The sequence below is a fragment of the Jaculus jaculus genome, chromosome 19 (assembly GCF_020740685.1).
Source record: "Jaculus jaculus isolate mJacJac1 chromosome 19, mJacJac1.mat.Y.cur, whole genome shotgun sequence".
Taxonomy (NCBI): Eukaryota; Metazoa; Chordata; class Mammalia; order Rodentia; family Dipodidae; genus Jaculus; species Jaculus jaculus.
Window position 1 is genome coordinate 62,425,821 of NC_059120.1, and position 23,806 is coordinate 62,449,626.

The window sequence follows — 23,806 nt, forward strand, 5'->3', positions numbered from 1 at the left end:
TCACTTTCCCATTCTTTTTATTTTTTTCCAAATTTTTTAACAACTCCCATGATTATAAAAATATGCCATGGTAATACCCTCTTTCCCCCACTTTCCCCTTTGAAACTTCATTCTCTACAGCTCAATCAGTCTTTTATTTTGATGTCATGATCTTTTCCTCCAATTATGATGGTCTTGTGTAGGTAGTGTCAGGTACTGAGGTCATGGATGTTCAGGCCATTTTGTGTCTGGGGGAAGCATGTTGTAAGGAGTCCTACCCTTCCTTTGGCTCTTACATTCCTTCCTCCACCTCTTCTCCAATAGACCCTGAGCCTTGAAAGGTCTGATAGAGATATTGTAGTATTGAGCACTCCAGTCCCTTTTTTCCAGCACCATGATGCCTTCTGAGTCATCCCAAAGCCACTGCCATCTGAAAAGAGAAGATTCTATACCAAAAGTGCAAATAGCATTAATATAAGGATATGGACATTAAGAGAAGTGCATACTGGGCAGTTTGGTGAGCATAGTATATACATTTAGCCAGACAGCAGCAGATGTTACATCCCTAGGGCTCATGACTACCCCTGGTTTAAGTTTTCAGTATCAGGGATGTATTCCCTCCCATGGAGCAGGCCTCCAATCCAATTAGAGGGCAGTTGGTTTCTACCATGACAGACATGCCACGATTGTACCCATTGCCTCATTTAGCCTGGCAGGCCAAATATAAGGCTTGCAGTGTCCACTGTTGAGTATCTTCACTGGTGTTTTTATCTTTCTCCAATTGAACTGCATGCAGAATGGCTTCTTCCAGCTTTCTGTCAGCTGTAACAAACAGCAAAGCTGTGCTGGGTACTCTGGCAGGTAGGGCTGTAGGAGAGCCAGTCCCGCCGGTCTCTCCTTGGTGCTAAGCAGGATGGTGAGTGTCAACAACTCAGAACCTCTCCTAGTAACCGGAGAAAAACCACACTGAGCTGGGAAACTTGTGGAAGCCGGATCTCACTTTATTGTAACAGGAAGGTGTTTATATAGCGTTGAAGGCGGGGAATCTCAGGAAAGGATGAGGTGTAAGGGCCAATAGCATATCGCGACTTGAAATGATTGGTTCTAAGCGTGCGGGAATTCTAACTTTTTTTGCAGAAGTAGCAGGCCAGAGGCAATTTGGCGCCCTGCTGAGTCATAGCTGGCCAGAGACAGGTCACCAAACTTTAGCTAGGCTCAGGAAGTACCACTAGGCCTTGCGTCTGGGCCTCTCAAGGCCCAACAAAGCTGGAGAACTCTCTGCTATAGGTTTCAGATGTTATCTGATGAAATTCTGCACCTTTGGGTTGGTGGAAGCTGGAGGTCTGTTAGGATATTCCAAAAAGGTTCCATGTGATCATGATAATCACAATGATGTTAGGGCACAGAGGTGGACAATAAGTGGCTATTGAGGAACTAAAGGTAACCCAAGGTAATTTGGCTCTGATCCTGCAACATCCCATCTCTCCACGATCATAGCATCAGTCCATTCATCCTTGTTTGAAGTAGATATAGTGCTTTTCAGGAACTTTGGTTCATATACAGTTATTAGAAGATGTTATTCAGGATACCCAATGTATCCCACTTTGATATCAACATAAAACATTCTGGGTACTGACACCACCTTCCTAAAAATATTTAGTTACCAGGGCAGGCATGGTGGTGCACACCTTTAATCCCAACACACAGGAGGCAGAGATAGAAAGATTGCTGTGAGTTTGAGACCAGCCTGGGACTACAAAGTGAGTTTTAGGTCAGCCTGGGCTAGATTGAGACCATACCTTGAAACAACCCTCTCTCAAAGAAAATTTGATTACCATTGAGTCTGATTCATTTTCTTTGCTGATTAATGAATTAAAAGATTGGGAAATGAAGCTGTGCATGGTGGCAAACACCTTTAGTGTCAGAATTCTGGGAGGTGGAAGTAGGAGGATGCCATGAGTTCAAGGCTACTTTGAGACTACACAGTGAATTCCAGGTCAGCCTGGGCTAGAGCAAGACCCTGCCTTGAAGCCCGCCCCCCCACCACCACACACACACAAAAAAGACTGGATAAGTTTGAAAGTCAAGCAGAGCAAACATTTATAGGGTTGGAGAATGGGATCAAAAGCTAAAGCCTTGAAAAGCCTGTTAGCCCAGCTTCAATTCCCCCAGCACCCACGTAAAGCCAGATAATGCATTCTTTAAACAAGAGAGCCTGGGATACATTAAAAATATATCTTTTCTGTTATGTTTTATTTATTTAAGAGAGGGAGAGAGAAAGAGGCAGAGAGAGAGGGGAATGAGCATGCCAAGGTTTCTAGCCACTGCCAATCAACTTCAGACACATGCACCACTTCATGCATCTGGCTTACATGGGTCTGAGGAATGGAACCTAGGTCCTTTGGCTTCGCAGGCAAGTGTCTTTACCACTAAGCCATCTCTCCAGCCCATGTTTTTTTTTTTTTTTTCTTTTGGTTTTTCGAGGTAGGGTCTTACTCTACCTCAGGCTGACCTGGAATTCACTATGTAGTCTCAGGATGCCCTCAAACTCACAGCAATCCTCCTACCTCTGCCTTCCAAGTGCTGGAATTAAAGGCATGCACTACCATGCATGGCTTTTTTTTTTTTTTTTTTTAAGGTAGGGCCTCACTTTAACCCAGGCTGACCTGGAATTCACTATGTAGTTTTAGGGAGGCCTTGAACTCACAGTGATCCTTTTTCCTAGGCCTCCCAAATGCTGGGTTACAGGTGTTCCCCTCCACTCCCAATCCACATATATAAAAATTTTTAAAAGGCCAGTTTTGGTGGTGCACACCTTTAATCTCAACACTTGATGGGTAGAGATAGGAGGATCCCTGTAAGTTCATTGACAGCCTGGACTAGAGTAAAAACAAAAACAAAAACAAAATTATAGTTGGCTGTAGTGACCCACACCTTTTATCCTAGCACTCAGGAGGCTGAGGCCAGCCTGGACTACAGAGTGAGTTCCTGGTCTGCTTGGACTAGAAAACCTACCTTGAAAAAGAAAATTTTTATTTATTTGAGAGACAGAGGAAGAGGCAGAGAGAATAGGTGTGCCAGGGCCTCTAGCCATCTGCAAACTCCAGATGCATGCACCACACCCCTTTGTGCATCTGGCTAATGTGGGTCCTAGGGAATCAAACCTAGTCTTTGCAGGCAAGCACCTTAACTGCTAAGCCATTTCCCCAGCTTTCTTCTTCTTCTTCTTTTTTTAATGGGATAGTCTCATTCTAGCCCAGGCTGATCTGGAATTCATTATGTAGTCTCAGAGTAGCCTTGAACTCATGGCATTCCTCCTACCTCTGTCTCCTGAGTGCTGTGATTACAGCACTACACCTGGCTGTCAAAGAAATTTTTTAACATATATTTTATTTATTTGAGAGCGAGATGGAGTGGGGAGGGAGAGAATGAGCATGCCAGGGCCTCTAGCCACTACAAACGAACTGCAGATGCATGTGCCCCCTTGTGCATCTGGCTTACATGGGTCCTGGAGAATTGAACTGGGATCCTTTGGCTTTACAGGCAAACACCTTAACTGCTAAGCCATCTCTCCAGCCCCCTGTAAAATAATTTTTTTAAAGTGGGGGGGACTTATGCCAGGCATAGTGGCACAAGCCTCAGTCTCACTGCTGCACACCTTTAATCCCACCACTCAAGAGGCAGAGGTAGGAAGATCACTGTTAGTTCGAGGGTACCCTAAGACTGATTACATAGTGAATTCTAGGTCAACCTGGGCTAGCAAGAGACCCTACCTCAAAAAGCCTCAAAAAGTGGGGAGGACATTACTTTAAAAGACATCTAAGGAGGGTGTCAGATTTAAGGAAAAAGATCTAGGGAGGGACCTTCTTTAGGGCAAAAGAGATAAGGAAAATAGAGAATCCTCCTTATAAGCTCAAGGATATTTCTCACTTTCACTTTCAGGGAGTGGTGGTTTGATTCAGGTGTCCCCCATAAACTTCTGATTACTAGTCTTCCCAGCTGATGGAGATTTGGAAATTAACACCTCCTGGAGGCAGTGTATTTGTTTGGGGCAGGCTTATTGGTATTATAGCCAGTTTCCTCTCGCCAGTGTTTGGCCCACTCTCCTGTTGCTATTGTTCACCTTACGTTGGCCAGGGGGTGATGTCCACCCTTTTTGTTCATGCCATCATTTTCCCTTGCTATCATGGAGCTTTCCCTTGATTCTGTAAGCCAAACTAAACTCTTCCCCCCCCCCCAAAAAAAAGCTGCTCTTGTTTGGGTGATTTCTGCCAGCAATGCGGACCTGACTGCAACACAGGGGTTCTGTCTCAGAGGTCTGAGACAGTTCAGAGATAAGTGAGACCAAAGCCTACTTGGGAGATGGAGGAAGGCAGATTAAGAACTCATGGGTTCCACACCAGCCAGGACTACATTGTAAAAACAAACAAACAACAACAAAAATTTAAGCCAGGTGTAGTGGCTCACGCCTTTAATTCCAGCATTGGGAAGCAGAGGTGGAAGGATCACCATGAGTTTGAGGCCACCCTGAAACTACATAGCGAATTCCAGGTCTACCTGGGCCAGAGTGAGAACCCCTGCCTCAAAATAAATAAATAAATAAATAAATAAATAAATAAATAAATAAATAAAAAGGAAAAATATTTAGTGAGGTTGGTAGTATAGATGTATAGGGAATTGAGCTCATAGGCATGCTGTGAACTACATTCCCAATCCTTTTGCTATTTATTTTTTAAATTTTAATTTTTGGCTTTTCAAAGTAGGCTCTCACTCTAGTTCAGACTGACCTGGAATTCACTATGTAGTCTCAGGTTGGCCTTGAACTCACAGCCATACTCCTACCACTGCCTAACAACCGCGCTCCCCCCCCACCCCCCGGGGATTGGGATTAAAGGGGTGCACCACCACACCTGGCCTTTTGCTATTTTTTAAGGCAGGCTTTGAACTTTTCATCTTCTTGCCCCTGCCTTTTCAGGAACTGCTCTAAGACCTGGCCTTAAAAATTTGGTCTTGGCTGGAGAGATGGCTTAGGGGTTGTTTACCTGTGAACCCTATGGACCCCAGTTCGAGGTTTGATTCCCCAGGACCCACGTTAGCCAGATGCACAAGGGGGCCCACACATCTGGAGTTTGTTTGCAGTGGCTGGAAGCCCTGGCGTGCCCATTCTCTTTCTCTGCCTCTGTCTGTGGCTCTCAAATAAATAAATAAAAATAAACCAAAAAAAAAATTTGGTCTTGCTGGGCATGGTGGTGCATGCCTTTAATCGCAGTACTAGGGAGGAAGAGGTAGGATAAGTTCGAGGCCACCCTGAGACTACATAGTGAATTCCAAGGCAAAACCCTCCACCACCACCCCCCAAAAAAACTTTGGGTTTTGCCAGACTGCCTGGAGTTTAGTTTCTTCTGTTAATTTCCTTTCTGGGGGGATGGAGAGCTTGCCTCAGCCTCCCCAGTGCTGGGATTAAAGGCTTGCAGCACCACACCTGGCTCTTCTGTTAATTTCTGTATGATCTTTGATAAATTCTTTAGTCTCTGTGCACAATTGTTCTCCTATTAAATGGGGATTTTAAAATAAGCAATTTATTCATTATTTATTTCAAATGTAGTAAGGTGATTTGTGTTAAAGAACAGTCCCTGGAACCTAAGTGTTTGACAAGTATTTGTCACAATTCTCTGTGTGAGAATGGTGGAGAAACAAGTTCTATTCACCCACAATCAGCTAACACAATTAACTAGGTGACAGGGCCTTTTCTTTTTCTCCCTTTCCTACTAAGGCCAGTTGGTTTCCAGCAGCCTCAAGCATCAGGCATAGCCCTTAAAAGCACAAAGGCAGTAAATTTTTTTTTAAAAGCTTTTATTTTCATTTTTATTTACTTATTAGAGACAGAGAGAGGAGGAGAGAAAGAGAATGGGCATACCAGGACTCTAGCCATTGCAAACGAACTGCAGATGTGTGTGCCACTGGCTTACGTGGGACCTGGAGAATCAGAATCGAACCTGGGTCCTTAGACTTCACAGGCCTTGCCTTAACCACTAAGCAATCTCTCCAGCCCGGCAGTAAAATTTTAGTGGCTAGTTTGTGTATTTATGGAGAACTTAAAATATTTTTTGATATTATTAGCAAGCCGAGAGAGAGAGAGAGAGAGAGAGGGGGGGGGGGAGGGAGGGAGGGAGGGAGAGAAGGGAGGAAGGGGAAGGGAGGAAGGGAGAGGGGAAGAGAAGAGAGACAGAGAATGGGCGTGCCAAGGCCTCCAGCCACTACAAATGAACTCCAGATGCGTGCACCACCTTGTGCATCTTGCTTAGTGGGTCGTGGGGAATAGAACCTTCGCAGACAAGCTCCTTAGCTGCTTAACCACCTCTCCAGACCTGGAACTTTTGTTACAGCTAAGGGACTAATTCAAACACTTAAATCCTTTAGTTCTTACTCTCATCAACAGCAAAAACAATTAAATGAAAAACACAAATCCACACTTCACTGTTTAAATGGCGGCTGGGCTGCCTACTAGTAGAAATCTTAACAGTGATCGTTGAGCTCTGTTTAAAAGTAATTTTATGCATGGCTCAAACTAAAACAAACAAAATTAAGACGCAGCTGGGAAGCACCAGTGGCCAGGACGCTTCCTCCTAAGGCCCACTACTTCCTTTGGCCCAACCCCTCACCAAAGTCAGTGGGTGGGAGCAGGGCGGGGTGGCGTGGGGGGGGGTGGTGGCGGGGTTTAAGGTGGGACAAGACTGCAACTTCATTGTTCCGGAGACCGACTCTTCCCGAAGACGAGCCGGCGGCGAACGCCTGCGCAGTGCTCGTCCTTTGTGCCCTGCTGCTGCAGCTTGTTTGTGTCCCCAACCGGAGCAGGGGCGGAGCCTCCGAGACTCGGCACGCGCGGATTGGGTCCCCGAGGAAGGCGGGTGGGCCCGAGGCGGAGCTCCCGATAACAACACTCAAAAAGCGGGCTGGGGCTGGTTGTTGCTGCGCTGCTTCGCCCTAGTCATGGTCCTCGTCCCGCGGCCTTCCTCGACAGTCGCAGCCGCCGCTGCCGAGTGAGCACCGCTCCTCCACTCGCTCGCCAGCGCCATGACTGTCGTTTCGGTCCCGCAGCGGGAGCCGCTGGTTGTGGGTGGCCGCATCGCGGCGCTAGGCTTCTCCGCCCGCGGCTGTCTTGGGACCCTCCCCGTGGTGGCCCCGGCTCAGCCACCTCTGCCGCGGGTTCCGGATCCCCGCGCGCTGCCCTCGACCCTCTTCCTCCCGCACTTCCTCGGGGGAGACGGCCCCTGCCTGAAGCCCCACCAGCCTCGCACCGCGGCCGCTCTGCCCCCCGGCGGCCTGTCCGCGGCGGCAGGCACCCCGCGAGCGGCGCCCAAGAAACGGCGTAAGAAGAAGGTGCGGGCCAGCCCGGCGGGCCAGCTGCCCAGCCGCTTCCACCAGTACCAACAGCACCGGCCGAGCCTGGAGGGCGGCTGGAGCGCGGCCTCGGGCCGGGCCGGTGCGCCCGAGGCCTCGGGCCAGGCCCACGCTTCAGCCCCGACCCACGCCACCCCACCAGAGACGACGAGCCCCGGGCCCGCGGCGCCAGGTCACCCCGTGCTGCGAAAAGAGGTAAGAGGCGCGGAGGCCTGGCGCGGGCGGGTGGGGCGGGCGGCGGCTGTTTACTCGGGAGGGAAGTTTCCGTGACGCCGACTCGGTCCAGCCGGCCCGACCCGGGGCCAGAGGCCTGCGCTGCACGGCCATTGGCTCCAGCCAACCAGCCAATGGGAGCCGCGGCTGCGCCCCAGCAACAGCCCGATTTAGAAGGCCGGCGGCGGCGTCTCGCGGAGGGCTGACGTAAGCGCGCGCTACGTGCGCAGCGCCCCGCGGCTCATGAAGGCGGCGCGGCGGCTCGGGGCCGCTGGCTTGTGGGCTTCCGTGGTATTGTGGTCGGCTCCTCGTCGGCGGATCGCGCGAAAGGTTTCTGACGGCGGGGCGACTTGATCGTAGGACTCTGGCGGGCGGGCCTTAACCACTGGTCGGACTCGGGACTCAAGAGTTGGTAGGAAGGTTTTCAGTGCTTGGCCTCATGGCGTGGTTTCGTACGCTGGTCATCAGATAGGTCCCGCAGGGTCTGGACTAGTAGTCCAAACTCCTCCCGAGCTGCTGTTGCGCTTACGCGTCCCCACCTCCATTTCCATCCCCATCCCCTTAGGCTGGGACCACAGACCAGGCCTGCCACACCCAGCAGCGTGTGTGCTCTGTACAAGTTTTTGAAAGAAGTTCCCACCTGAATGTATACATTATCAATTGAATCAGCTGGCGTTGTGATTAGATAGAATGCAGTGTGATAGAAGAAGTGATTAAAGGAACTGTTAATTTTTGAGAGGAACTTAATTTTTTTTTTCACTCTTACATTTTTTTCTTTCTTACCCCGAGGTAGGGTCTCTAACCCATGCTGACCTGGCACACTCATTCTGTAGTCGGAGGCTGGTCTCTGCTCAAGAACATCCTCCTGCCTCTGCCTCCTGAGTGCTGGGCATCAGGGCATGCACCTTACTGACATTTTTTTACACGTGTATATAATGTATTTTGATCCTAATTATTTTTTATTACCTTCTTATAACTCTGTCACCTTTCTACTGCCCCTTCCTATTGCAAGTAATCATAACAAAGGTAAACATTTTATTCTCTTCTCCCACCCCCCCCCCTCGCCTCAGGTAGTATCTCACTGTAGCATATACTGACCTAAAATTTACTATGTAGTTCCAGACTAGCCTCGAACTCAGGGTGATCCTGCTACTGCTGTGTCCTGAATGCTGGGATCAAAGGCATGGGCACCACCCCCTGCTTATTCTTTTAATTTCACAAAATAATTTGTTACTGAATTGAGACTACCATGTAACCCAGGCTGGGGTTGAACTCCTGGTCTTGCTGGGGTAATAGCCATTCACCTACACAATTTACTCTTTTTGTCAGGGAGCTGGGAAGACAGGCTCTCACTAGCTCGGGCTAGCTTGGAACTCACTTGTAGCACAAGCTAGACAGGAATTCACATGAGTTCTTTCCTCAGCCTCTTCCATTACAAGCCAGGGTAAGGGTCCGCCCTACCCCCAACTGCTGGGATTAAAGGCGTGGACCACAATGCCCAGAATAAATAGCTTTGAGAGAGTGAGTGTGTGCACTGGGATCTTTCGCCATTGCATACAGACTCCAGAGGCATGTACCACTTCTCTGCATCGGCCTTTGTGTGGGTACTGGTAAATCAAACTCCCAGGCCAGCAGGCTTTGCAAGCAAGTGCCTTTAACTGATGAGCTAACTCCCCAGCCCTGTTTTTTTTTTGTGTTTCAAGGTAAGGTTGTCACTAGCTCAGGCTGACCTGGCACACTAGTTCCAGGCTGGCCTTCAACTCAGAGCAATCCTCCTACTTCTGCCTCCTGAGTGCTGGGACTGAAGGTATGCACTACCTAGCTGCCTGGCTTTTGGCTTTTTTGAGGCAGGGTCTCATTCTAGCTCAGGCTGACCTGGAATTCACTATGTATTCTTAGGGTAGCCTTGAACTCACAATGATCCTCCCACCTCTGTCTTCCCTACTGCAGGGATTAAAGAAAGATGTGTGCCACCACACCCGGCCTGATTTCTTTCTTTTTTGTAAGTAGATTAACTGTAGCCCAGGCTGGTTTAGAACTCAGTGTATCTCAAGCTAGCTTATGTGAGTCTGCTTCCTTCCCATTATTTGGAACTTAATTGATGTTGTTGAATCTGAAAGAACGGACAGACAGGAACTACCCTCCCCTCATTGGTACACTCATTTAGAGGAGAGGTATTTTTTGAGGTAGGATCTGGCTCTAGCCCAGGCTAGCTATGTACTATGTAGTCTTAGGCTGGCCTCAAACTCATGGTTATTCTACATCTGCCTCCCAAGTGATGGAATTAAAGGCATGGCCACCACCCTCTGTGTGACTTATTTTGTCTACAGTTGTACAAAAATGAACTTGAGATTACTTGGGGGTTTGACATTTTAGGACTGCATCCCCTTTTGTACAGCAGTAATTACCCTTTTTCAGTGACAAACCCACTGGGGGAATTAAAGAGAAAATGTAGAATATATGATGTGAGGTTTATAAATGGATTTCTTGAAATAGTATTTACTGTTGTGTTCCTTATCTTTGTAGGTTTTTAAATCAAAGATGGGAAAATCAGAGAAAATTGCCCTTCCCCACACCCAGCTTGTGCATGGGATACACTTGTGCGAACAACCAAAGATAAGCAGACAGAAAAGCAAATACAACCTGCCACTTACCAAGATCTTCCCTGCAAGAAGGAATGAAAACTACTTTTGGCAGGATTCTGTTTCGTCTGATAGAATTCAGAAGCAGGAAAAAAAGCCTTTTAAAAATACTGAGAACATCAAAAATATTCATTTGAAGAAATCTGCATTTCTAACTGAAGTGAGCCAAAAGGAAAATTATGCTGGGGCAAAGTTTAGTGATCCACCTTCTCCTAGTGTCCTTCCAAAGCCTCCTAGTCACTGGATGGGAAGCACTGTTGAAAATTCTAACCAAAATAAGGAGCTCATGGCAGTACACTTGAAAACTCTCCTCAAAGTTCAAACTTAGTTTCAGATCATTGTGTATGTAAAACATCATTTATCCCAAAACCTTGAACCTTGAAAGAAAATTCATACAGAAATGGAAAATTGCCTTGTTGCAGCATACAAGTGTAAAAAATGAGTTACATACAAACAGCTTGTATTATATTTTGTATTTTGTAAATACTGTATACCATGTATTATGTGTATATTGTTCATACTTGAGAGGTACATTATAGTTTTGTTATGAAAGTATGTATTAACCCTGCCAACATGGTGGGTGTTTTGTATATATAGAGTAGAGCAATTTTAAGTGTGCTATGGCACATGAAAGGCTTTGCACAGGTACTTAAAATTTTTTTTCCAAGAAAAACCTGTCAAACCTGAACATGCAGATGTAAATGTGACCAGCTAACTGATGCATTGCTGAGGTTGAACTGGCACAGTCTTAAACACGGGTTTGTCTGTGTTTCAATCTGCCATAATCCTTGTAAACATGGGCTATGTCTGTTTCTCCAAATCGGTCTGCCTTCTAATCTGTCATTACTGGAAAATACTCCCATTTTGACCAAATGTATTTCTGGGATTGGAATTTAAAATGCCTCTTAATTTTCATGCCAACAAAATTGATTGTAATCAAAATTTAAAGTAATAATAATTTGGCCTTCCCCTTTTAAACTAGTTTTGACTTTTTTTGGGGGAGGGAGGGGTGTTTGCAAGGAGAATGAATGAGATTTTTTTTTTAATTCCAAGGAAAGAGAATGAGAATGGGTGTCCACTACAAACTCCAGATGAATTCACCACTTTGTGCATCTGGTTTTACATGGGTACCGAGAAAGGTTGATAGGCTTTACAGGCAAGCACCTTAACCACTGAGCCATCTCTCTAGCCCATAACATTTCCATTGCTATAAGGCATAACAAGTGTAAGGAAAGTGAGGGAGAAAAGCAAAGACACACCGGAGTTCATCTCTGCAGGCTGTTCATTGGAGTACAGCAACGAGGGGCTCAGCATTCCTGCAGGATGTAAGCTGTAGGACTGAGTTAGGCTGGGGTTCATGCTTATAAGGAGGATCCTAAGAAACACTGGACTAGGTATACTCAGGATTTTTTTCCCCCTAGCAAGAATTGTCTAAGGGAGGATAACCAAGATGGTTTCTGTTCCTTTAAGGCCTTCTGAGTTAAGGGAAGTATATCAATTATGGGCACTGTCAAGCTAGTCTGAGAATGCTAGTCTTGGAATGGCTGCCTCTGATTTTTCTCTGAGGCCTTTTAGTCTTTCAGTCAGTAACCCTCTAGTTTCCTCTGGTTTTCAGGGAGAGTCATCAACCCTTCAACAAGAGCCTGTACCAGTGCAAAAAATCAGTAGCTATAACATAAACATAAAACATTAGCAGTTTAAGTCTGATATCCATAAGCAGTGATCAGTGATGACAGTACGGATTTTCCAATCCCATCTCTCCAGCTGGGCCAAGCAGCTGGGGCAAACTTTCATCCTGACCTAACAGTGTTCCATGGTAGCCCTTGCATGGTCATGTTATATCTAAAACATTTTTTAAATTTTTTTTTGTTTATTTTTACTTATTTATTTGAAAGTGACAGACAGGGAGAAAGAGGCAGATAGAGGGAGAGAGAATGGGCACGCCAGGGCCTCCAGCCACTGCAAATGAACTCCAGATGCATGCACCCCCTTGTGCATCTGGCTAATGTGGGTCCTGGGGAATCGAGCCTCAAACCGGGGTTCCTTAGGCTTCATAGGCAAGCGTGTAACCGCTAAGCCATCTCTCCAGCCCTCTAAAACATTTTTTGGGACTTCATTGCAAACCACACTCAGCAGAAGCTTCTATTAACATTGTCTTTCCTGGATGTAATCACCTGTAGCATCCCTTACATCTCAATGTAAAACAGTTGGCCATCCTTAACAGTAGCAGCTTCAGTAACCTAAAAACTTGTCTCCCTGCCAGTAATTTGAAACTTGTTTGAATTTTCCCAATTTTAAATCTCATTTGGCATTTCAAACTCTTAGCAGAATAGCTCATAAAACATGGCTTACCATTCTGGAAGGCATCTTCAGTTGAAGATGTAAGGAAAAAGGTTTGGAGGCAAGTTTGTAAGGAAGAAGCAGGTAGACATGTTTGGCAGGGAGTAGGGTTTTAGTCCACAGTCACATTTCAGCACTCTTGGGACTGGAAATGTACAGTATTTTTGGTAGCTTTTTGCAGGGTACTTTTCTCTAGCAAAAAGAGTTGGAGGATAAGGGAGTATTGGAAGTAAAACTTTGATCTGAGATAGCCCACCAGGTATGGATCAGGTATTCAGCTCCCCTGGGGTCATAGGTCAACAGGCTGCATCCTTTCAAGATAATGGGGCTGGGAGGGCGGTTTGTGATCTCTGGACCCACTCCTTGGTGTGCAGCAGTAATACGTTGAATTTCTGAGAGATCCAATAAAGAAATTGCTGACTCCACCAAGATCCAATTCCATGCCCATTCCTCAAAAGGTCAAAAAGACCAAAATCTACATGGTCAGATTCATCACACAACCACACCCAATTCTGGTGCCAAATTTCTGTTGGAGAGAGCTCTATATTGCTGAGATGAACATCCAAACCAGACACAGTTTATGGGAGGAAAGGATTTACTTAAGCTTAACAGATCCGGGGAAGTTGCATCAAATGGCAGAAGCTGGTTCCTCTGGAAACAGACCACCGAACAGCCAGCACCACAAGTAAACAGCCAAAGCTCAAAACCTCTGCATACTTTAGGCTGGAATTCAGATCTGCCTCAGTGACATGCTGCTCCTCAGCCCATCCCCATGCACCTCACTGTAGGAGTCATTTTATTTGAGAGAGAAAGAATGTGTGCACTAGGGCCTTTAGCCACTGTAAACAAACTGGACACATGTGCCACCTGTGCATTTGGTTTACATAGGTCCTAGGGAATCAACCTGGGTCGTTTGGCTTTGCAGGGAAATGGCTTAACCACTGAGACATCTATCCATCCCATGTCCAATTTTTTCATTGTGTATTCTGGGGAGGAAAAGTTGCTGGTCTCTAGAACTTAGGGGACTTTATGCTTACTCAGCAAATACTCTTCAACGGCTGAACCATATTCTCAGCCACACACCTGGCTTTTTAGGAGTGCTGGGAATACAAACTCAGGCCCTCATGCACATGCAACATGTACTCTTACCCACTGAGCTAGCTACTCAGCCTCTGTAAAGATTTATTTATTGATTTTTTCCTGGTAGAGGCTCACACTAGTTCATGTTGAGCTGGAACTTACTCTGTAGTTCTAGGCTGGCCTTAACCTCACAGCAATCCTACCTCTGCCTCAGTGCTGGGATTAAAGATATGCACTACCACACCAGGCCTTTTTATTTTTTGCTTGTTTGTGTTTGTGTAATGTGTGTCATGCATCTGTATGCACATGTAGGTGCCTGTTGTAGTTCCATTCGCACTGCTAGGATAAAGCACCAGACCAAAAGCAGCTGATGGGAGGAAAGTTGTATTTTTGGCTTACAATTTTGAGGGGGAAGCTTCATGATGGCAGTGGAAACCATGATATGAGCAGAGGCTGGATATCACCTCTGCCACAGCAGGTGGAAAACAGCAGGAGTGTGAGCCAACTAGCACTGGCAGACTGGGGCCTAATAAACTTCAAGGTCCATACCTAGCAACATATCTGTAGCAGGACTCCACTTTCCCAATTTATACCCCCTGGGAACCAAGCATTCAGAACATTTGTGTTTATGGGGTCATTGATTCAAACAACCACAATGTCCATGCTGCACCCTATGTGCTCACCTGCATGCTAGGAATAGTGAGGAGTATAGTCACCTGCAGTGGCAGATGTTAAATGTAGAGGGGGGTCCATTGCTCTTATGCCTGTTATTTGGTCTTGAGTCTTACTGACTCCAGAGCTTGCTGGATTTTTGTTTTGTTTTGTTTTTATAATATGTTTATTTGAGAGAGAGAGTGGCTATGGGTACGCTGGGCCTTCCTGCCACTGTAAATGAACTCCAGATGCATGTGCCACTTTGTGCATCTGGCTTTTTATGGGTACTGGGGAAGGACTCAATTCCAGGCCATTATGCTTTGCAAGAAAGTGCTGAGTTATCTTTCCAGCCCTGTGATTTTCTCTCCCTCCATCTCCCCCCGCCCCTCTCGTGAGTTCAGGCATTTCTCAGGTCTCTGCCTGATTCTGCTTACCATAGGTTTCTTAAATATTATTCTAGTTATGTTTTCCCATTGGGTAAAGCCTTTACTCTCTTAGATAAAAATTGGGCATAATTACACAAAATTTTATTGTGCCTATGAAGTAAACAACTGTCAATAACAAATTGTCAGTCAGGCACGCTTGTGCATGCCTTTAATCCCAGCACTTGGGAGGCAGACGTAGGAGGATTGCTGTAAATTCAAGGCTACTCTGAGACTACATAGTGAATTCTAGGTCAGCCTGGGCTAGAGAGAGACCCTACCTCAAAAAACAAAACAAAATATTTATAATAAATTGTCAAGATTAATTAAAACCGTTTTCAACCTACTACAGTTACATTAGTCCTTCTAAATTTAATACAGCTTTTTCTTTCTTTCCTCTTCCTTTCTTTTCTTCCTTCCTTTCTTCCCTCCTCCCTCCCTCCTTCCTTCCCTTCCTTTGTGTGTTTAGAGGTAGAATCTCATTTTAGCCCTGGCTGACCTGGAATTCATTACATAGTCTCAGGGTGGCCTCTTAATTCACAGTGATCCTTCTACCTCTGCCTCCAATTGCTGGAACTAAAGGCATGCACCATCATGCCAGCTGTTAGTTACTCTTTTCAATCTTAAATGTAATACTCCTAAGATGTGTCACCTGAAAATGTTATGTCAAATACAAAAAAAAAATTATTTAAAATATATAAAGACCAGATCATAATGGCTGATAGATAAATGTGATTCAGGAGTCTTTCCTAATGGCTCTGTTAAATTATCTTTCCCCTGAAGAGTTGCCTCCCTGTCTATTCAGTACCATCTTCAATAGATCTTAGGACTAGGCTTCATAGAACAGCTTGCTTTGTGTATAAAATGTAATGTGATATTTGCCAAAAAGGGAACCAAAACCAGGTTCTCGGAAGCAACCTGTGTTACTAGCTTCCATAATGGACTTCAGTAATTGTGGAGAGTTAAATGTTTTAGATTCAGAGCCAGAATTATTTTGGGCTATGTTAACTTCTTTTTTTAAATTTTTTTTTTGTTTTATGTTTATTTATTTATTTGAAAGTTACAGACAGAGAAAAAGGCAGAGAGAGGAGAGAGAGAATGGGCACGCCAGGGCCTCCAGCCACTGCAAACGAACTCCAGATGCATGTGCCCCCTTGTGCATCTGGCTCACGTGGGTCCTGGGGAATCAAGCCTCGAACCAGGGTCCTTAGGCTTCACAGGCAAGTGCTTAACCGCTAAGCCATCTCTCCAGCCCTATATTAACTTCTTAAAATAGTCAGCTTGTTATCATTTTCTGTTTATCATTTAATGTTTCTATGACCATCTTATTTATTTATTTATTTATTTGAGAGTGACAAGCAGAGACAGAAAGAGGGAGAGAGAGAAAGAATGGGCACACCAGGGCCTCAAGCCACTGCAAATGAACTCCAGATGCATGTGCCTCCTTGTGCATATGGCATGTGTGGGTCCTGGGGAATGGAGCCTCGAACTGGGGTCCTTTGGCTTCACAAGCAAGCACTTAACCTTGAAGCCATCTCTCCAGCCTGGGTTATTCTTATAGACTTTGATATAAGAGTTTTAGGGTTCCTCTGCCAATGTACCAATATATGCGAACATACCAATAATTTTAGGTGTTTCTGGATCCTTGTCTTATAAATTTGAAAAATAAAATCCACAGGCCAGAGGACAAGGTTCAGAAACATTTTATTATAGCTTAAAGCTTTAAGGAGGCAGAGATTTAAGAGGAGAACTTATAGGAAAGAAGGAAGACATAGCTCTTGGTGAAGGAGGCAAGACAGGATTTGGGAAGCCCTGAATTTTGGAGGAAGCAAGGTACAGTGCTCTTGCTCAGGGAGTCAAGAAGGGGTTTGATGAGAAACCTTATACTTAACAGAAGGAAAGCTCTTGTCTAGGAAGACAAGGGGCCTTGAGAAGATCACCTTGAGACTCAGGTTGGGGTTTTTTATGAGCCCCTTGAATGGGTGGCTGGTTTAGCCAGTTAGTCTTGATATCAGGTGCCTGGAATAAGAGCTCTGGAAAAGAGCATTCTTCCCAGGAATCTTAATTCTCTAGAGAAGGAGTGGAAGGACTTCCTAAGAGGACAGAGATAAGGAAAGGCCAAATATTCCTGACCTGTAGTAAAGTGTAATGACCTAGATATTCCCCTACAAGCCAAGGCTGACCAAGAATTCATTATGTACTCTCAGGGTAGCCTTAAATTTATGGCAGTCCTCCTACCTCTATTTCCTGAGTGCTGGGATTAAAGGCATGCACCACCATGTCCAGCTTTGAGTTAATCTTTTATTTCCCTACTTAATTTACACAGTTTATTGCAGCAAATCCAATCCCAAAGGGTTTCAGAAATACTGCTTCCTCAATAACCATTTTAATTCTTATACTCTGAGGTCCCTCTCTAGCCCTCTGCTAATTTGATTCATCCAAAACACCCTAGTATGCCACATGGACTTCCTGCAAGAATACAGATACAGGTCTCTGACTCAGATATCCTGAAATGGCAATCTCGGAACCTAATTTCAGTTTAAAGCAGTTAGATCAGACTACCCATCACTCCACTAGGCTTCCCCTCACTCCCTTCCAAAGAAACTGCCTCAATGTTCTATTTTTTTTCTTTGCTTTTTGCAGTAGCATCTCACTCATCATTCTAGCTCAGGATGATTTGGAACTCATTCTGTAGTTCCAGGCTGGCCTTCTATGGCAATCCTATCTCTGCCTCCCAAATGCTGGGATTAAAGGCATGTGCCACCATGCCCAGCTATTCTGTTCTGTTTGTTTTAAATATTTTCATTTAATTATTTACTTATTAGAAAAAATGGTTGCACCAGTGCCTCTAGCCACTGAAAATGAACTCCAGATGCTTGTGGCCCCATGTGCATGTGGCTTACGTGGGTTCTGGGGTGTTGACTAGGTCCTTAGGCTTCACAGGCACATGCCTTAACCACAAGCTATCTCTCTGGCCCTGTTCTATTCTGGTTTTGTTTTGTTTTGTTTTCTTATGAGAACAAAGATAAAGACTCTGGAATGTTAGAGTGTCAGAGCTCTCAACCCATCTCCTTCCCTACCACCTGGTCAAGCTAGCTCTGGGACTGCCTCCTGTTATGTAATTAACAGTTCCTATGGGCTAAGAGGAGGGAAGACCTCTGTATACCCTCCCTCACAGGACAATTCCTTTCACCATAAAACCTCCCTGGCTCTCGTGTGTGTGTGTGTGTGTGTGTGTGTGTGTGTGCATGTATGTAATCTTTTTTGAGGTAGGGTCTCACTCTAGCCCAGGCTAGCCTGTAATTCACTATGTAGTCTCAGGGTGGCCTCGAACTCATGGTGATCCTCCTACCTTTGCCTCCCAAGTGCTGGGATTAAAGGTATGTGCCACTACACCTGGCTAATATATATATAATTGACAACTTCTATACTTAAAGACAACAAACCATGGTATTTCCCTTCCCTCCCCCACTTTCCCCTTCATAACTTCACTCTGCCATATCCCCTCCTTTTCTCCATTAGTTTCTCTTTTAATTTGATGTCATCATTTTTTTCTCCTATTATGAGGGTCATGTGTAGGTATTTCTAGGCACTGCGAGGTCTTGGATATCGAGGCCAATTTCTGTCTGGACAGTTGTATGTAAGGAGTGGTATCCTTCCTTTGGCTCTTACATTCTTTCCACCACCTCTTTCACAATGGACTCTGCTGGCTCTCTTTTTTTTAGCTTTTCTTTTCCAGGTGTGCAATCTTCTCTCTCTCTCTTTCTTTGTTGCTCTCCCCTTCACTCTTACTCTCCCCCTCCCCCTCTTTCCCATTACAATAAAAAAGTCTTAGATCAAAGAAACTGTCCATGTTCATCTTTCATTTCAAAATCCTAAAACCTAACAATATGTTGATATAAAAGTATAATAGACAAAAGTTTTAAAAGTAACAATTATGCTGTGTATGTTAATGCATGTCTCTAATCCCAGCACTTGGTAGGCAGAGGTAGGAGGATCACTGTGCATACAAGGCCAGCCTGGAACTACAGAGTGGGTTCCAGGTCACCCTGGGCTAGAGTGAGGCCCTATTTTGAAAAACAAAACAAAACAAACCAAAAATCAACAACTTTCTTTTTGAGGGAGGTTTGATTTCCAGATCAGTAATAACAATAATAAATAATATTCAAGTAATTTTCAGCATCTTAAGCATATAAACCACTTTTATTTGTGTATCTATTACATGGTTACATTCTAGTATCAAAATACATTTCATTTGAAGCTTTCATTAGTACCATAAGATATTCAGCTAGCTAACTTGTTTGCATGTGCAATAAGCATAGTATAACATAAAACTTAAATACAGAATTTAATTATATCAATTAAAAGAGAAAAAAGAAAAATATGGGTTGAGAGCTAGCTTAATGGTTAAGGCACTTCTAAGGACCCAGATTTGATACTCCAGTACCCATGCAAGCCAGATGCACAAGGTGGTGCATGTGTCTGGAGTTCGTTTGCAGTGGTTGGAGGCCCTTACACACCCATTCTTTCTCTATCTGCCTCTTTCTCTCCCAAATCAATAAAATATAAAAAAAGAAAAATATTACTATTTATATGTAAAATACAAGAAAATTAACATAAAATTTTATTATTATTTTTTATTTACGGTAGGCATGGTGGTACACACCTTTAATCCCAGCACTCGGGAGACAGAAGCAGGAGGATTACTGTGAGTTTGAGGATACCCTGAGACTACATAGTGAATTTCAGGTCAGCCTGGGCTAGAGCAAGGCCCTACCTCAAAAAAATAGAAAAAAAAACAAAAAACAAAAAAACAATTATATACAAGCAGATAGAGAAAGAGAGGAGGGTGAGAGGGAGAGAGAAAGAGAGAAGAATGGGTGCACCAGGGCATTGGGCCACTGTAAATGAACTCCAGATGCATGTGTCACTGTGCATCTGGCTTTACGTGGGTACTAGGAAATTGAACTAGGGTTGTTGTGAGGTTTTGCAGGCACACGCCTTAACTGCTGAGCCATCTGTTCAGTCCCTATTTTATTAAAGTTTAAAATGGGTGTGCAATTTGTTCCCAATGCCTGTTCCTCCACAAAAACATGGATAAACAGGTCAAAATGTTCAAAGCCAAGTTTGTCAGAACTATGCATGACAGTGGAAGGTTTCTAGCCACAAGTGAAGGCTGCATGAAGAAAGGTCCAACAAAAAGGAAAGGAAGAAAGCATTGTGGTGTTTGCCTTGTCTTTCCAATCATCATCCCAGTCCACTGGCAGCTGACACATCCCATGTGGTTCTGATTTCTGTTTCAGAGGGAAGAAAGCATCCCATTTTAGGCCAGCTCCCTGTTTCAGATTGGAGATCCCACTGAAATTGTTTGAGAATGATTTTTATATAAGTGACCACACTTTTTTTTGAGGTAGGGTCTTACTCTAGCCCAGACTGATCTGGAATTCACTATATAGTCTTAAGGTGGCCTTGAACTCACAGTTAGTAGGAGCCTCTGCCTCCTGAGTACTGGGATCAAAGGGATGTGCCTCCATGCCCGGCTAAATGACCACAATTTTATTCAATTTCCCCTTACAAAAACTTTTGTGACTCTGCAATCATGTGTGACTCTCTTTTTCTTTCTTTTCTTAAACTTACAATTAAAATGTAACCCTTTTTCTTTTCTCTTTCTCTGGAAAATGTGAGTCTTAACCAGCACTAGCGATCATGTAGTCCTTTTCCTTATTAAGGTGCTGTGGTGTTGGCCATGCTATCTTCCTGGGTGGGACAATCAGTTCTTCTCCTTGTACCCTAACATAATAATTTCTAATAACTGATTTAAGTAGCTTTATATAGGAATATTCAACTCCAATAGCGGCTGAAAAAGGGAAGAAAAAGGAAACCACATACTCCAAAGAGGGTAGAGGCGCCAAGCTGGCTCCAAGCTTACAGATTCCAAGGCTTCCCTCATTCAAAGAAGGTTTTTGGTGCCATAGATCACAAAAGGCAAAATATTAGAAGAGGTTATAAAAATAAATAAGCATTAAGCTGGGTGTGGTTGCTCACACCTTTAATCCCAGCACTTGGGAGGCAGAGGTAAGAGGATCGCCGCTGTGAGTTCAAGGCCACCCTGAGACTGCATAGTGAATTCCAGGTCAATCTGGGCTAGAGTGCGACCCTACCTTAAAAAAATAATAATAAATAAAAATTATATATATATAGAACTCTTTCTTTCTCTCTCGTTACTTTTCTTTAAATTAGGGCTGTAATGTTTCATGTTAATTTGCTATCTTTAAACACTGACGTTAGTTCATGCCCTAGTATTTAAAAATAAAAATGTTTTAATCTGCTTGGATGCTTAAAAACATAATATTTGACCCAGGTATGGTAATTCCTGAACCTGGGTGTGGCAATGCATACTTTTAGTCCAAGCACATCCCACAAGTGGGATGGCACACACACATTTAATCCTAACAAGATTTGTTTTCTTTTCTTTTTTTTGTTTTTGTTTTTCAAGATAGGGTCTCACTCTAACCTAGGCTGACCTGGAATTCACTATGTAGTCTCAAGGTGGCTTTGAACTCACAGCAATATTCCTACCTCTGCCATTCAAGTGCTAGGATGAAAGGCATGCACCACCATGCCTGGCTACAAGATTTGTTTTCTTTTTTAAAAAATTTAATTAAATTTAGTTATTTGCAAGGAGAGAGATAAAGAGAGAGTAGATAGAGAATGGGTATGCATCTAGCCTCTAGACACTGCAAATGAACTCCAGGTGCATGTACCCCTTGTACATCTGTCTTACGTGTGTACTGAGGAACTGAACCTAGGTCTTTTGGTTTTGCAGACAAGCATCTCAAGACATCCCTCCAGCCCACAAGATTTGTTTCCAAACCAACAAGTAATATAACCTTCATGTATAAACTAGTAAATTAGTATACATCAAATCATGTTTGTGGTTTCCTCATAAGCCATTGTTAATCATTAGGCAGAGGACCTGGAAGGTAAGAGGAAAGAGATAGATAGGGAATGGGAGGTGAGCAGAACAGTCTTATGTGGCTTAAGAAACAGATGGAGGTTCTGAGCACAAGAGAAGGGACCTGTAGAGACACACAACTTCCACTAGCAGGAGTAAGAATTGAAAGGTTAATGAAGTCCTAAAGTTGTTTGAAAGGTTAATAAAGTTCTAAAGTTGCTGAGGCAAGTTGGCCCAGAAACAGAGGCTTGGGGGGGCTAAATCTCTTGGTTGGGAAAACACTTCCCCTGACCTTGGGACCCCAAGGAAACACATGTTCGATAGGAAGCCACTGTTCTAAGAATACATGCTCATAACCTGAAGACACTGCAGTTTAACCTCAAAAATTGTAACTGTATCGTCAGCAAGGGAAATGACCTTGTTCTTATTTTCTTCCAATCCACATCCTTGCTTACATTCTTCTTACCCCTCATTTGTAAAAAAAAGTTGGTTTACATCATAAGAGGAGGAAAAGATCATGACATAAAAATTAAAAGAGACTGAGATGGGGAGGGGGTATGATGGAGAATGGAGTTTCAAAGGAGAAAGTGGGGGGAGGGAGCGTATTACCATGGGATATTTTTTTAATAATCATGGAAGTTGTTAATAAAAATTTGGAAGAAAAAAAAGTTGGTTTAGCTGTAACTGCTGTGTTGCAGGCTATATAGTCTAAGAGAGGGTTTTGCAGTCCTCCTCTGCTTGAGTCTAATAAATGCAGTGTATGGTTGTTTGAGGTTTGGTTTCATTTTCAATCCATGTCACCCAAGTTGGTTCTGGTCCTGATTCAGATCCAACAGGAACAAACTCTATTGCTCAGATAACTTGAAAACCCACCTTCAGCCTAGCTGAAATAAGACTCAGTTGAGGATATGTGATTCAAAATTAGTCCAGCCTGGGAAGAAGATAAGAGTATGCCAAAGCTCTATTGTGCATTGGGATTTTTTTTTTAATTTTTATTAACATTTTCCATGATTATAAAATATATCCCATGGTAATTCCCTCCCTCCCCACCCCCACACTTTCCCGTTTGAAATTCCATTCTCAATCATATTACCTCCCCATTACAATCATTGTAATTACATATATACAATATCAACCTATTAAGTATCCTCCTCCCTTCCTTTCTCCACCCTTTATGTCTCCTTTTCAACTTACTGGCCTCTGCTACTAAGTATTTTCATTCTCACAAAGAAGCCCAGTCATCTGTAGCTAGGATCCCCATATGAGAGAGAACATGTGGCGCTTGGCTTTCTGGGCCTGGGTTACCTGACTTAGTATAATACTTTCCAGGTCCATCCATTTTTCTGTGCATTGGGATTTTAATATAAATGGTGTGACAGTCAAAATTACTGAGTCTGGATGAATTTTTTGTTTTTGATTTAGGTTTTGGTTTTTTAAGGTAGGGTCTCCCTCCAGCTCAGGCTGACCTGGAATTCACTATGTAATGGCTTCAAACTTACGGCAATTGTCCTACCTCTGTCTCCTGAGTGCTGGGATTAAAGGCATGTGCCACCATGCCCAGCTTGGATGAAATATTTTTAAAAAATAATTTTGATTTTGATTTTAATATTTTGTTTATTTATGTATTTGAGAGAGAGAAAGAGGGAAAAAGAAAGAGAGAGAATGGATATCAGGACTTATAGCCACTGCAAATGAACTCCAGATGCATGTACTGCCTTGTGCTTCTGGCTTTATGTAGGTACTAGGGAATATAACCTGGGTCCTTTGGCTTTGCAGGCAACTGCTTTAACCACTAAACCACCTCTCCAGCCTCCTTGTTTGTTTATTTTTTAGAGAAAAGGAGCCAGTATGGGTATTCCAGGGCCTTCCACCGCTGCAAGTGAACTCCAGTTATATGCACCACTTCGTCCATCCGGCTTTCTGTAGGAACTGGGCAATCAAACCCAGGCCATAAGGCTTTGAAAGCAAGTGCTTTTAACTGCTGAGCCACCTTTCCAGCCCCTAGATGAAATATTTTAAAAGGGGAGGAAGAAGGGACATAAAAATGAACCCTCAGTCCAGGCAAGGTGGTGCACGCCTTTAATCCCAGCACTTGGGAGGCAGAGGTAGGAGGATGGCCA

General features: G+C 44.1%; 1 protein-coding gene across 1 annotated transcript; it reads left to right on the forward strand.

The window, feature by feature from the left end:
• Nucleotides 1-6,952: 6,952 nt before the first annotated feature.
• Nucleotides 6,953-11,213, forward strand: Pnrc1 (proline rich nuclear receptor coactivator 1). The gene is made up of 2 exons (XM_004667309.3): nucleotides 6,953-7,575; nucleotides 10,120-11,213. The coding sequence occupies exons 1-2, from the start codon at nucleotides 7,054-7,056 to the stop codon at nucleotides 10,561-10,563; spliced, it is 966 nt and encodes a 321-aa protein (XP_004667366.2). The 5' UTR covers nucleotides 6,953-7,053; the 3' UTR covers nucleotides 10,564-11,213.
• Nucleotides 11,214-23,806: the final 12,593 nt, after the last annotated feature.

Bases quoted from the DNA above. Each gene is read 5' to 3' on its own strand.
- Pnrc1 (XM_004667309.3), top strand. From the start codon at position 7,054: ATGACTGTCGTTTCGGTCCCGCAGCGGGAGCCGCTGGTTGTGGGTGGC. The intron at 7,576-10,119 runs GTAAGAGGCGCG...TTATCTTTGTAG, and splicing joins ACCCCGTGCTGCGAAAAGAG to GTTTTTAAATCAAAGATGGG.